This window comes from Oryctolagus cuniculus, chromosome 13 (genome assembly GCF_051225735.1).
Source record: "Oryctolagus cuniculus isolate XC-2025 breed Fujian yellow rabbit chromosome 13, ASM5122573v1, whole genome shotgun sequence".
In the NCBI taxonomy this organism is placed as follows: domain Eukaryota; kingdom Metazoa; phylum Chordata; class Mammalia; order Lagomorpha; family Leporidae; genus Oryctolagus; species Oryctolagus cuniculus.
Window position 1 is genome coordinate 26541565 of NC_142879.1, and position 12990 is coordinate 26554554.

Here is a 12990-nt window from a genome sequence, read left to right on the forward strand (position 1 = left end):
AGGAATATTTAATGGCTTGCTTTATAAATTACAATAGTAGATCTTAGCCATACATAAGAGTAAGTACTGTTTTCTAAGACTGAAGAAAGGCCAGGGAATTTTTGGATCAGTTCATGGTCCAAAAAGAGATCACCAACCATACTTGGTGCTCTTTCTAACACAGTTTTTATGTAGCTTTAAATTGCAAAAAGTCTGACTTTGGCTTCAATTCTACATTATTCTACAGGGCTACTTCTCAACACTGTCAAGAACTAAGTTTGGTTTGGTAGTAGTGATTTTCAATAGAAAGAATTAGATTCAGTGAGTGTCAAATGCCCACTCCTGAATCCGTTACACAGCATGGAATTGGTCATTCTCTTCAAGAGGTTTTATGGTGATACTTCCAGAAAAGCCCCACCTTTGTTTATCATAACCAACTGCATTTCTGCCAATGTGGATACTGTAATAGCAATGTGTGGTCTTCTGCACAGACAATTTAGCTGTCCTAGAAAACAGGTGAGGTGATGGCATAATGACTTGTATCACCTTTCTATCTCAAAATTTCCATAAGCATACCATTGAGCTTTCTATGGAGCACTGAGTTTGACAGGAGCTCTAGTGGCAACTCTGCTGGCCCTGCACCAGCTGCGATAAAGGCAGTAAGAGTCACGACTCTCTTCTCCATTGGGGTCACTTGAACATTCCAAGGAAACCCTTGCAGAAAGCAGATAAGCTGGGTGATATCATTTCAGAGATTCCTCTTCCCCAGGGTGAAAGAGATCTTGCCTAAGTTTTCTCAAATCAGGACAAAAATGCTTTGACTAAAAAGTTACATTAGTGAGAAAGTTTGAGACATGTCCTTTATAATGCCTGCAGTGGGTACCAACAATTATCTCCATTCTGAAATGTGTCAGGTAAATGTAACTTGTATTTGATCATACTAGTGTTGTTTGCTTATATGCTTGGTTTTCACAAAGTTTAGTGGGCAAGGCTATCAGCTTGTAATTTTCAATGTCCTCCCACTGCACTTCTTGTCCTGACCAGGGTCATGTTTGATCTAGCTCTGTCTCCCACATTTGAATTTGTGTTCCTTTTTTTTTTTTTTTTTTTTTAAAGAGCTATTTATTTGAAAGGTAGAGCGACAGAGAAGGAGCAAGAGACAGATCTTCCTAGGTTTACTCCCCAAATGGTTATAACACCAGGTCTGGGTCAGGCTGAAGCCAGGAGCTTAGAACTCCATCTGGGTCTCCCACGTGGGTAGCAGGGGCCTAAGTACTCGGGCCATCACTGGCTGCCTTCTCAGGTGCATCAGCAGGGAGACGGACTGGAAGCAGAGCAGTGGGGGACTCAAATCAGTACTCCAGATATGGAACGCCAGAACAGCAAGCAGTGGCCCAAGCAGCCACGTCACAACACCGGCCCTGAAATGTGAGCTCCTTAAAGTTGTCTTGCGCACTGATACAGCCCAAACTCTGAGTACAATGCCTAACACAATGTAGGTGGTCAGTAAATATTTGTTGAATGAAAGAAAAGCTGTTACATGAATGATTCTTTTCCTGTGTTACCAACTACATCCTGAAGGAATGAAATTAAGTCAGCTTTAAAATAGCATCCATTTAGTCCCACAGAGATCAAAAACAATTTGTGGGACGGGCACTGTGGCATAGTGGATAAAGCTGTCGCCTGCCGTGCTGGCATCCCATATGGCACTGGTTTGAGTCCACTTCTGATCTAGCTCTCTGCTAATGTGCCCAGGAAAACAGAAGATGGCCCAAGTCCTTAGGCCCCTGCTCCCACATGGGAAGCCCAGAAGCAGCTCTGGGCTCCTGGCTTTGGCCTGGTCCAGCCCCAGTTGTTGCAGCCATTTAGGGAGTGAATTAGTGGATGGAAGACCTCCCTCTGTCCTTCCGTCCGTCTGCCTGTTAGCTCTGCCTTTCAAATAAATAAATAAATCTTAAAAAAAAAAAAAAGAGAGAGAGAAAGATGTCTTAAAAGGATTAAAAAAAAAAAAAAAAAAAAAAAAAAAGAGGAGCCAGCGATGTAGACCAGTTGGACAGATGTGCTAGAGAACATCTTCAGTTTAAAAAAGGGAGGGGCCTCAAAAAGTCACTAGGCAACCATCAAGAGAGCTTGGAAGGGGCTTCAGATGGACTTAAAGGGATCCTTCTGGGGCCAGTGCTGTGGTGCAGAGGGTTAAGGCTCTGGCCTGAAGCGCTGGCATCCCATATGGGCACCGGTTTGAGACCCGGCTGCTCCTCTTCCCATCCAGCTCTCTGCTATGGCCTGGGAAAGCAGTAAGAAGATGGCCCAAGTCCTCGGGCCCCTGCATCCGCATAGAACACCCGGAAGAGGCTCCTGGCTCCTGGCTTCGGAGTGGTGCAGCTCTGCCCGTTGTGGCCAGTTGGGGAGTGAACCATCGGATGGAAGACTTTTCTCTCTCTTGGCCTCTCCTCTCTCTGTGTAACTCTTTCAATTAAATAAATAAATCTTAGGGAAAAAAAAAAGGATCCTTCTGACTTCCAGTCCAGTTCTATGATAATACACGGGCTACACATAATCCAATATTAAGTGTACATCAGCTGATAAAATACTTCCCCTATGCAACAGAAGTCCTTGAAGTATACTGAATCATAGGGTCCATGTTCATACTCGAGTTCTTCACTAACAAACATTCGCCTTGCCTCCTATATTCACATCTATACAGAAAAGCGTACCTCTTCAGCATTTAATAAATGCTTCTTTTGCATACAATTATATCACTTAATAATTACAAATCTCTCCAGCTCAGTGGCACTGGACCCACTTTGCAGACAGTAAGTCGAGGCTAGGTGCAGTTAGGTGACTCGTCCAAGATCCCAAAATGAGCAGAACTGAAATTCAACTCAGTAGAACCCCAAAGTTCCTTCTACTACGCCAAGCTGCCCCCTGTAAGGAAACCGAACTCATGCAACTTGTGTCCAGGGAATGAGCACAGGCCATGCTTTTCGGGTGATCTTGGTCATTTTTAACCTATCTTGTAACCCGCAGGCCACAGAGCTGCGGAAATCAAAGAGCTACAAAGTCAGTGCCAAAGTCGTGATGAAGACCTGGTCGCAACTGCAAGCACTCAAGAATATTTTCACAATTTCAACCTGGTGTTTTTAGGAACTAGCCACTTTCGCTGTTTGGAAAATCGGGGGACTGTGCCCTCAAGCGGTCAAAACGGGACCCCCACTAGAGCTCGCTGCTGGTTCAGCGGACGCAAAGTCCATCAGGCGACCCTGCAGTTCTCCTGCAGGATCCGGAGACGGCCAAAGCCCTGGCCCCAGAAAAGCTTAGGCGCCGCCCGCCCAGCGAGGCTGCGCGCATGCGCCTTCCCAGCCCCTCCAGAGGCTGCCACCACCTGGCGGCGCCACTTCCCCCACGCCCGGTCCCCCGCTCAGCCCGCTCTTTCGAATACCTTTGTCCAATTCCATAAGAGCAGAGTTAGCATCCAGTTCCTGTTCGCCATAGCCGGCATCTGCCAGGAATGACTTAGTTGAGTTTGACGCCATGACTCGAATAGTTACTCGACTAGCCCAGTCAGACAGATCACAAACTCTGCCCCAGCACCGCCATCTTCTCCTGCCGCCTTCTCGCGGATTTTTCCTCCGCGCTCTGTCAAGCCGTGCCACGCATGCGCCCCGGTCACCCCACGGTTCGCCGGCGCCTCTGCGGCCCCCCGCGCAGGCGCTCAGGGAGCTCCCGAACCCTAGGTTCCCGCGGCTGGGAGAAAAGGAGGCGGGGATTCCAAGGGGGAAGTGACTCTGAGACGGCCGGACGCCGCCCCGGGAGCCAATCAGAGCGTGTGACGTCAGTTTGGCGCGGAGTTTGGCGGCCGGGGCTCCCAGTGGCGGGAGTTGGAGGCAAAAACGAGTCGCGTTGCGAGGGGCGCAAGCTACGGCTTCTGCGGGGCTTGGGGGGGCGTTTTCACGGCTTTTCTCTCACTTGAGTCTCTTCCTTCGGCCCTCATGCTCTTCAATTCGGTGCTCCGCCAGCCCCAGCTTGGCGTTCTGAGGAATGGTGAGTAACGGTCTTCAACCGCTGCTGCTCGCTGGCGGGATTCCTCCCCCCAAACACACGCCGCCTTGGATCGGGGCCGACTCCAGCCCTAGGTCCCCGCTTCCGAGTTCTCCCACGGCGGGACGGGGTTGGTGTTCGCGAGGAGTGCCGAAGAAAGCGGGGCGTGCGTTCCTGCAGGACATTTTTGGTCGCGAACGGGCGTTTTGCATCGTGGTGTAGGCCGAGGGAAGGAGGGACGGAGGCCGGCCCTTATGGCTTACGTCTATATTGCGCGTTAACTGGGAAAGGCATGCCATGTGTTCTCTCAGCAGCTCCGTGAGACCGTCCAGGCTCGGATCCATTAGTTAGCCCGTTAGTTCGTGGTAGAACCCTAGAGAACCCCACTATTTGTGATCGCAGCGGACGTGAGCGCTGCGGAGGACCTCGATCGGGCAGAGAGGACAGGACATCTGCTCTCCGCCGGGTCGAAATGCAACCTCCCCCCCTTTCCACACAGCCATAAAAATTCCGAACTGTAGCGTCCAAGATGCCCATAACCACGTCCCCCGGGGACGGCCGCGGTTAATAGGTTGAAGTATATTATTCTAGATTTGTTGGATGTCCGGAAAGAAATATTTTCAGAAATGAAATCAAAACGTTTTGTTTTTCTTTTTAGCAGCGTTAAGTTGTCCCTATTCCCGTGTCCGCCTGTAGAAATCCAGCTCATTTTCTGCAGTTCTCTAGGTTATAAGAGTTAAATCACTGGCACAAGGAGATTTGAGCTTAGGTTTGGGTATCATCGACCTGAAATTTTTGATACTTTTCTGAAATAGGGGTTAACTCTCTATAGACTAACCCGGGACGGAAATGAAATCTCATTTTTTTTAGAAGTGTGCAATACCCAGAGGTCCCCCTGCCCATGGTAACCATGTGGAAAAGACAAAGATAAAGGAAAGACTGAGAAAGGAACTTTTTATTTAAGGAATGGGTCTCAAAATGGATGTTGATAAGACTGAAGAGTGATTGCCTGCACTTCCTGCTCCAGATCTAAAACTATCCTGCTTTCCCTCTTGCCTCTGAGCTAACCTTTGTGGTTGCACTCTAAATCCTTCTCTCTCTGTCTCTCCTAGGAACTTGCTGAACACCTCTCTGTCCTCTGTGTCTCGGAGGGCTGTGCAGCACGGTGGTTAAGAATGCGATTGTCTTTGGAGTTAACTGCCTGGGTTTTAATTACAACTCCACTCCTTACTTTTCGTGTGACCTGGGGCAAACTATTGAGCCTCTATTTTGTGACAGATTTTCTCCTAATTCTCCAATACATCTGTCTACTTTTTCTCCTTCCTCTCCTATTCACGAGTACTCATTCATTGTTAATGTGGTAAGCACTAAAATTCACTCATTATGTGTTGCCCATTTAAATATTCAGTTACCTTCTCCTTATCCTTAAATGTTAGTGTTCCATCCTTGGCCCCTTTTGCCTATTGCCATAGGTAATCACAGCCATAACTAGGACTTCTTAAACTAGTACGTATAACCTTTAATCTCCTACCTATATTTTAGATTCATTTCTAAAAAAGCTGTATGGGTTGTGCCCCCCCACTTTGTGGCTCCTGTGAGCACCTGAAATGCAAATTCCCAAAACCAAACATAATTTGCCTTCTGAACCTTCTGTGTGACCTACAGGAGTAGCCCCATTGTTTTAAAAGAGGAATTGGAATTTTTATCACAAGTTTAAATAGATGCTAAGAACATGATTTGTGGCTATATTGTGAGTACTGACATCTTAAAAATACTAACTCTTCTAAATTTATCTGGTAGAATGAATACTGATTTAATAATCACATCATCTGTTTAAAAATATGAATAAACTCTTCCTTAACTGCAGAATATTCTATGCAGTTGCTTTTTTCTCTTGAAGTTATTTCTACTGTATTTCTCCTACAGAACTTAACCTAATATAAGTTGTTGTATACTTGAAAAGTCCTTTTACTGATAATCCTGTCTTGTCCTTCTGTGTCCAAAAGTACATTTAAATTGCTGTTTTCTGTTATCATAATGCTTTAATGTTAAATGTTTCTCCTGGGTTTAATTTTCATTACAGTTTTTAGTATGTGATTGATAAAAACAATATATGATCAGTTTTGATGAATAATTATTAAAAAGTAACTTTTATTGAAATTACATGTTTTAAAGGTGGATTTGGGTGTTTGTGGTGCTATTCTTAAATAAATGATCCAGTTATCTCAGGTGGGATACCAGAAGGCTTTTGGTTTTACTTAAAAATATTTAATTGATACCTAGGAGTTTTTATACCTTGAGTCAGTGTAAGGTATATAGTTGGGAAATGGAGAATGCCTTTTTTTTTCTTTGTTAAAGGAAATGATGAAGGTAGAGAAAGATGTACCTCACCCTCTCAGGTCAGTTTTAGAAATGCATATATATGTATGTGTGTGTGTGTATGTATATATATGTGTGTGTGTGTGTGTGTGTGTGTATGTATATATGGAAATTAGTTCTCCAAAAACTCTTGTGTATGCTTCTTGGTAAAGTTACATGTGACCCAGCCTTAAGTTGTACATTGAATAAATAAAAGCCTTTTCCAAATGAATGTTATGGGAGAAAGTATTACAAGTTCATGTTCATAGCACAATAAAAATCCAAAAATAGCTTATGGTGGTCCATCAATAAAGGTGTGTTACGAGAATTACGGAAGTGGAGTGAAAGGCAGAGTCTTGTCACTAAGCCACTTGAGGTTGTTTCTCAGTGTTTGGATTTTAATCCAAATAGGCAGAATTTTAGAGTCATTGTTTAACTGTAAAAAGTTGGGTTTTCCAGAACATGTTATCTTCAATTCCAGCAAGATATCCTTTTGAGTTTATGTGTCTCCATCATTAGGGTTTTTTTTTTTTTTTAACCCCAAACCACAAGTGTGTATTTACATAACCTTAGGCAGAGGCTTTTGTTTTTAAATTTATTCTGTAAGTGGATATTTGTGAATGCAACAAAACTAATCATTACATTTGTTTAGTGGTGTTTAGCAGCTTATTGACAGTGATATCTGACACTGAAATAACAAGGTAATGCCTCATTGCTAAACCTGTATTACTTTTTTTAAAGATTTATTTATTTTTAATTAAAAGAGTTACAGAGAAAGGAGAAGAGAGAGAGAGAGAGTATCCTCCATTGGCTGGTTCACTCACTAAGTGGCTTCAATGACTGGGGCTGGGCCTGGCCAAAGCCTGGAGCCGAAAGCTGCTTCTGGATTTCCCACATGGGTATAGGGAACCAAAGACTTGGGCCAGCTTGAGCTGCTTTCCCAGGTGCATTAGCAAGGAGCTGGATGGGAAGTGGAGCAGCTGGGTCTTGAACCAACACGCATTTGGAATGCCAGTGTTGCAGGCAGAGGCTTAACCTACTGCACCACAAAGCCAGCTCCTGGGTCACATTTTGTTACCTACTTTCTACTAATTCTTGTGGTTATCTAGGAACATTTAAAACTAGGTGTCTCAGAGGTTTTGTCAAACTGTCCTCTCCAAACAGTGCTTTTGATGAAAAAGAATGTACCCTAAAGTGTTAGAAAGATGTTTAAAAAGTGTTTAAAAAGATCTCGGTAGATTATAAACTCATTTTTTTTTCTTCTGGTGCTTGATGAGCATTTGGTTTTCAGTCATTATTGGTTGAATGAATGTTTTACAAGATAGCATTCCTAATGCAAAAGTCTGAAATGTTCCACAATCCACATGATGCTGAGAAAGTTTTGGGTTTGGGAACATTTTGTATTTCAGATTTTTGGATTTGGAGATGTTCAGCCAGTGAAGGCTATACAGATGAATTACTCAGCCTGTATGTATTTAAAGTTTGTTGATCTACATAGCAATGTAATAAAAACAGATCTGTGAAGCTTACTTTTTTAGGACCATAGCTCACTTTGCATATCTCTGACCCAGCAGAATAAACTTTGTCTTCCCTGAATTTCTTGCTCTCTGGCTCTAAACTCAAGACCTCCTCTAAAGACACCCCCCTTCCCCACTGTCAGGGATAACTGAATGTCTTCTAGAAGTAAGAACATGATGCTTTACTTTAAAACTGCTCTAGTAAGCTTTTTTTTTTTTTTTTTTTTAAGATTTATTTATTTGGAAGGTAAAGTTACAGGGAGGCAGAGAGAGAGAGAGATCTTCCGTCTGCTGGTTCACTCCCCAAATGGCTGCAATGGTCAGAGCTGGGCCAATTCGAAGCCACTAGCTTCTTCCGGGTCTCCCATGCGGGAGCAGGGGCCCAAGCACTTGGACGATCATCTCCTGCTTTCCCAGCCATAGCGGAGAATTGGATCAGAAGTGGAGCAGCTGGGACTTGAAACAGTGCCCATATGGGATGCTGGCACTTCAGGCAGTGGCTTTACCCACTGTGCCATAGTGCTGGGCCCTCTAGTAAGCTTTAATCTACCATAATTTGTTGTTCTTAATATTTTAGAAACTTAGAAATTGTAAAAGAAAAGAAAGTAAAATTTGTGTTTACTTGGTAATATATGTGATGGGCCATAGCAGGCATGTGGTATGTTGTTTTCTTTAACTCTGGGCATTGGACTATGTTGCTAGTGATTGTAGTACTGTAGAGTTTATAGTACTGTTAATTTAGAGACTGCAAAAAATAATAAAATTTTCATTGAAGAGACTTTTAATGAAATGCTTTTAATGGCAATGCTTTTTTTGGTTGTCTCTTTGATAGAAGAAAGGGTAAGATCTTTTTACTGTGCAAAGAACACTTGTTTCTTCCAATCCTATATTAACATTGTTAATGAGAGTCTCCACTTAAGGTGGTAAATCTAGAGCTGTACCTCACCAGAAGTTGGGAGCGCTCCTTAATTTCTTCCATAGGACCCCATAAGAAGATACCAGCAACTGTGTTGTAAAACACTGTAAAGATAGTGGATCCATGTTAAATGTATGAGTAAAAGCTTTTTAAGAAAAAATATTTACTTCTGTATATTTAAAAGTTCTGAAATGTGATGCTTTATTGGAATTACATGAAGAATTGTGTTGTTTTAGGATGGTCTTCACAGTACCCTCTACAATCCCTTCTAACTGGTTATCAATGCACTTGTAATGATGAGCACACTTCTTATGGAGAAACGGGAGTCCCAGTTCCTCCTTTTGGATGCACTTTCTCTTCTGGTAAGAGAATTACCATTTAAGCTAGGCTTGAAAAGAAATGACTTATATTGTATTTAGAGGGAACATATACTGGAGTGTTGTATTTTCAAAGAAACATAAACTGTTAGTTTTTCTAATAACTGTTCTTTCCTGGTTTATGTAATAGAATTTCCTTAATCTCTGTACATAATTGACGTAAGTATATTTCTCCTAATGCATGGGGCTATTATAGCATCATATTTTTTGATTGACATTCAGAAAGAGTTGCAGAGATTCAGCTACTATGAAAACTATTTACCCAGCAGTTACCCTTTGGAGCTTGTTGCATATGTCTCTGATTCATTAGTGATTATATGAAACAAAACAGACGTCCTTAAATGTTTAAGAAAAGAGAGGTGAAATATTGTAAATTTAAAACCGATAGATTCAACCTGCTGGTGGCCTATATCATGTCCCCTTATTTGCCACTTAGCTCTTCTCTAAATAAGAAATTGAAGATAATTTTGGTCATTTTGAGTTATTTAATACATTCTTGTTTATTTATACTAAATTTTTTGTTGCTCTTTATATATTTAATTTTTGATCTCTTATTTAGCTCCCAATATGGAGCACATACTAGCAGTTGCCAATGAAGAAGGCTTCGTTAGATTGTACAACACAGAATCACAAACTTTGAAAAAGAAGTGCTTCAAGGGTAAGTGTAGATTTGTAATTTCTTAGGTTTGTTTATGCACAGGCTTTCATTTATCTTTAAATTTTATTTGAAAGACAGGAAAAGAGAGAACTTCCATTTTTGCTGGTTCATTCCCCGAAATGCATATGCATGTAACAGCCAGGGATGGGCAAGGGAACCGGCTGAAAGTAAATGGTGGACTACCTATCTGACAATGATTGTTAATGGCAGTGCCTTTACTGAAAGTTAAGCAAATACATTTTAGGATTTAAAAAAAAAAAAGTCTTTAAGAAAGTTAAGTGTCTTAATGTGGTTGGGGAAGCTTTGCTTTCAAATATTTATATTGATTGAGCATTTTCCATATATGAAGCAAAGTTCCGTTGATCTTAAGAAGCTGATAATTGGGAACCAGTGAGTTAAGTGTTGAGATTGCTAAAATAAAACAGACTATAATGATATAGAAGTACATTAAAAACAGGACAGATATCAAAAAGAAAGTTCTCATGTGATAAAGAAGACCAAGAAATTTCTTCACAAAGAAGGGTAATATTTGAGCTAAACTGTGTTATTTAAGACCAGACCAGTGGAGATGGAGAAAGGCACTCTAGGTATAAAAAAAAAAAACAGTAGCAAAAGCATGGAAATAAGAAAGCATATGATACAATAAAGAAATAAGAAAATGATATACTTCTGGTCCCACACTTTTTGAATTAGGGATACTCAGCCTTTATGTATTTAAAATTTGTTGACCTACATAGCAATGTAATAAAAACAGATCTGTGAAGATGGCTTACTTTTTAGGACCATAGCTCACTTTGTATATCTCTGACCCAGCAAAATAAACTTTGTCTTCCCTGAATTTCTTGCTCTCTGGCTCTAAACTCAATGAAAATTTACTCATCCTTCAAGACCTTCTGTAGTTTGGATGGAATAAGTAACTGGAGAATAAGTGAGAGATAAGCCTTGTAACAGAGATAAAAGCCAAACTGTGCAGGACCTTGAATGTCAGACTAAAGTTAAATTCCATTCAGAGAGCATAATGAAGAATGTTGAACTGGAGGATGTTTTAGAAAGCCGTGTCAGTGAATGTATTACTAGATAACTCGTGGAAAGGAATTTAACATCAAATGATAATTCTCATGTGATGATGGATATGTGCAATGTCTCCAAGTCCACAAATCCTTTCTGACTTACTGTTGCTTCATGACAACTTTTAAGACACTTAAACTGCTGTTGATATGGCTGCTACAGAACAGTGCATACACATTTCACACTTGCCATTTTCTTTGTTTAGAATGGATGGCTCATTGGAATGCTGTGTTTGACCTGGCCTGGGTCCCTGGTGAATTTAAACTTGTAAGTGACTTAAGTTTTTTTTTTTGGAATCTGAGTGAATATTGGTAAAGAGTTACTTTATTAAATGGTGCTACCTTATTTTTGAAAGGTTACAGCAGCAGGTGATCAGACAGCCAAATTTTGGGATGTAAAAGCTGGTGAACTGCTTGGAACATGCAAAGGTCATCAGTGTAGCCTAAAGTCGGTTGCATTTTCCAAGTTTGAGAAAGGTAGGTTTGTGCTTGTCTTGTTTTGTCTTTTTAACCTTGGGGAAATGAAAAGTTGTAATTGTTACTACCCTTTCCCCTGTCAGAGTTGCTACTTTGCCTACATAGATAATTGAGATTCTAATATGATAGAAAACCTTAATGAAATTAAGTTTGTTTTGGGGCCAACACTGTGGTGAAGTGGATTAAGGCCTTGACCTGCAGTGCAAGCATCCCATATGGGCACTGATTTGATACTTGGCTGCTCCACTTCTGATCTAGCTCCCTGCTAATGCGCCTGAGAAAGCAATGGATAATGGCCAAAGTCCCTTGGCTCCTGCACCCACATGGAGACCTGGAAGAAGCTCCTGGCTCCTGGTTTCAAGCTGGCACAAGCCCTGGCTGTTGCAGCCATTTGAGGAGGGAACCAACAGATGGAAGATCTGTCTCTCCTCTCTCTGTCTGTAACTACCTTTGAAAGACTTTCCTCTGGGCCTCAATTAGCAGAGAGCTAGATTGGAAGTAGAGCAGCTGGTTCTCAAACCAGTGCCCATTTGGGATGCTGGCACTGAAGGCGACAGCTTTACCCACTACGCCAAAGCGCCAGCCCCTCAATAAATTCATTTTTTTTAAAAAAACAAAAGAAATTAAGTTGGTTTTAATCCCATTCTTAAGGACATTTTCTCCAGCATGTCCCTGAAAGCCAAGAGCCTTCAGATAATTTATTTTCTATAATCTTGCAGGAGAACTTAGCAGTTATAAATAGTCACAATACTTTTGTTGAATTTTGATGTTTTTGTTTGTTTTAAAGATTTATTGGGCTGGCACTGTGGCATAGTAGGTTAAGAATCCTGTGGCGCCATCTTCCTATACGGGCACTGGTTTGAGTCCTGGCTGCTCCACTTCTGATCCAGCTCCCTGCTGATGGCCTGGGAAAGCAGTGGAAGATGGCCTAAGTGCTTGGGTCCCTGTACCCATGTGGGAGACCCAGAAATCAATCAATCAATCTTTTAAAAAAAGATATTTATTTATTTGAAAGGCAGAGTTACAGAGAGAGAGAGACAGAGGAAGAGACAACTTCCATTGGCTGGTTCACTCCCCAAATGAATGCAGTAGCCAGGGCTGGATCAGGCTGAAGACAGGAGCCAGGAGCTTCTTCCCAGTCTCCCATGTGGGTACAGGAGCCCAAATACGTGGGCTGTCTTCCTCTGTTTTCCCAGACACATTAACAGGGAGCAGGAAAGGAAGTGCAACAGCCAGGACTTGAACTAGCACACATATGGAATGCCTGCACCTGCAGGCAGTGGCTTAACCTGTTGTACCACAGTGCTGGCCCTAATTTTCATTGTTTATTGAATTCAAATCTTATATTCGCCACTTGTTCATTCTTTTTGTAAAATAGAGTTACTTTAACTTTACTTGTAAAGTTTAGGTGGAATGTGAGGCTGGGGTGAGACACCTGGAAAATGGCATGATTTTCTACCTAAAAATTTACAATGATCCAATTTCCTAGTATGTTTTCATTGACTATATCTCAAAGAAGTATCTGAATTAACCAGTCTCAGTATAATAGAGACAAACATTAAAATCTCTGTTAAAATTTACTCTATAAGCATACCTTGGAGAT

General features: G+C 41.8%; 2 protein-coding genes across 6 annotated transcripts in view; one reads left to right on the plus strand and one right to left on the minus strand.

The window, feature by feature from the left end:
• INTS7 (integrator complex subunit 7) overlaps positions 1-3743 on the minus strand; it is an 85669-nt gene extending 81926 nt beyond the window's left edge. For 2 of the 3 annotated variants that reach the window (XM_017347801.4, XM_089312150.1), the window contains exon 1: positions 3419-3743. In XM_017347801.4, the coding sequence (XP_017203290.1) occupies positions 3419-3512 (94 nt within the window). In that variant the 5' untranslated portion in view covers positions 3513-3743. The remainder of the gene's footprint in view (positions 1-3418) is intronic. The other variant, XM_002717529.6, reaches the window with a different exon arrangement.
• A 139-nt stretch (positions 3744-3882) lies between these two features.
• DTL (denticleless E3 ubiquitin protein ligase adapter) overlaps positions 3883-12990 on the plus strand; it is a 53356-nt gene continuing 44248 nt past the window's right edge. For 2 of the 3 annotated variants that reach the window (XR_016219606.1, XM_002717528.6), the window contains exons 1-5: positions 3888-4020; positions 9045-9170; positions 9745-9843; positions 11117-11178; positions 11267-11387. Coding sequence is in view for 2 of the 3 variants with exons in the window: in XM_002717528.6 (XP_002717574.1) it covers positions 3969-4020; positions 9045-9170; positions 9745-9843; positions 11117-11178; positions 11267-11387 (460 nt within the window). In the remaining variant the exon portion in view is untranslated. Of the gene's footprint in view, positions 4021-6375; positions 6417-9044; positions 9171-9744; positions 9844-11116; positions 11179-11266; positions 11388-12990 lie in introns of all 3 variants that reach the window. The other variant, XM_070055255.2, reaches the window with a different exon arrangement.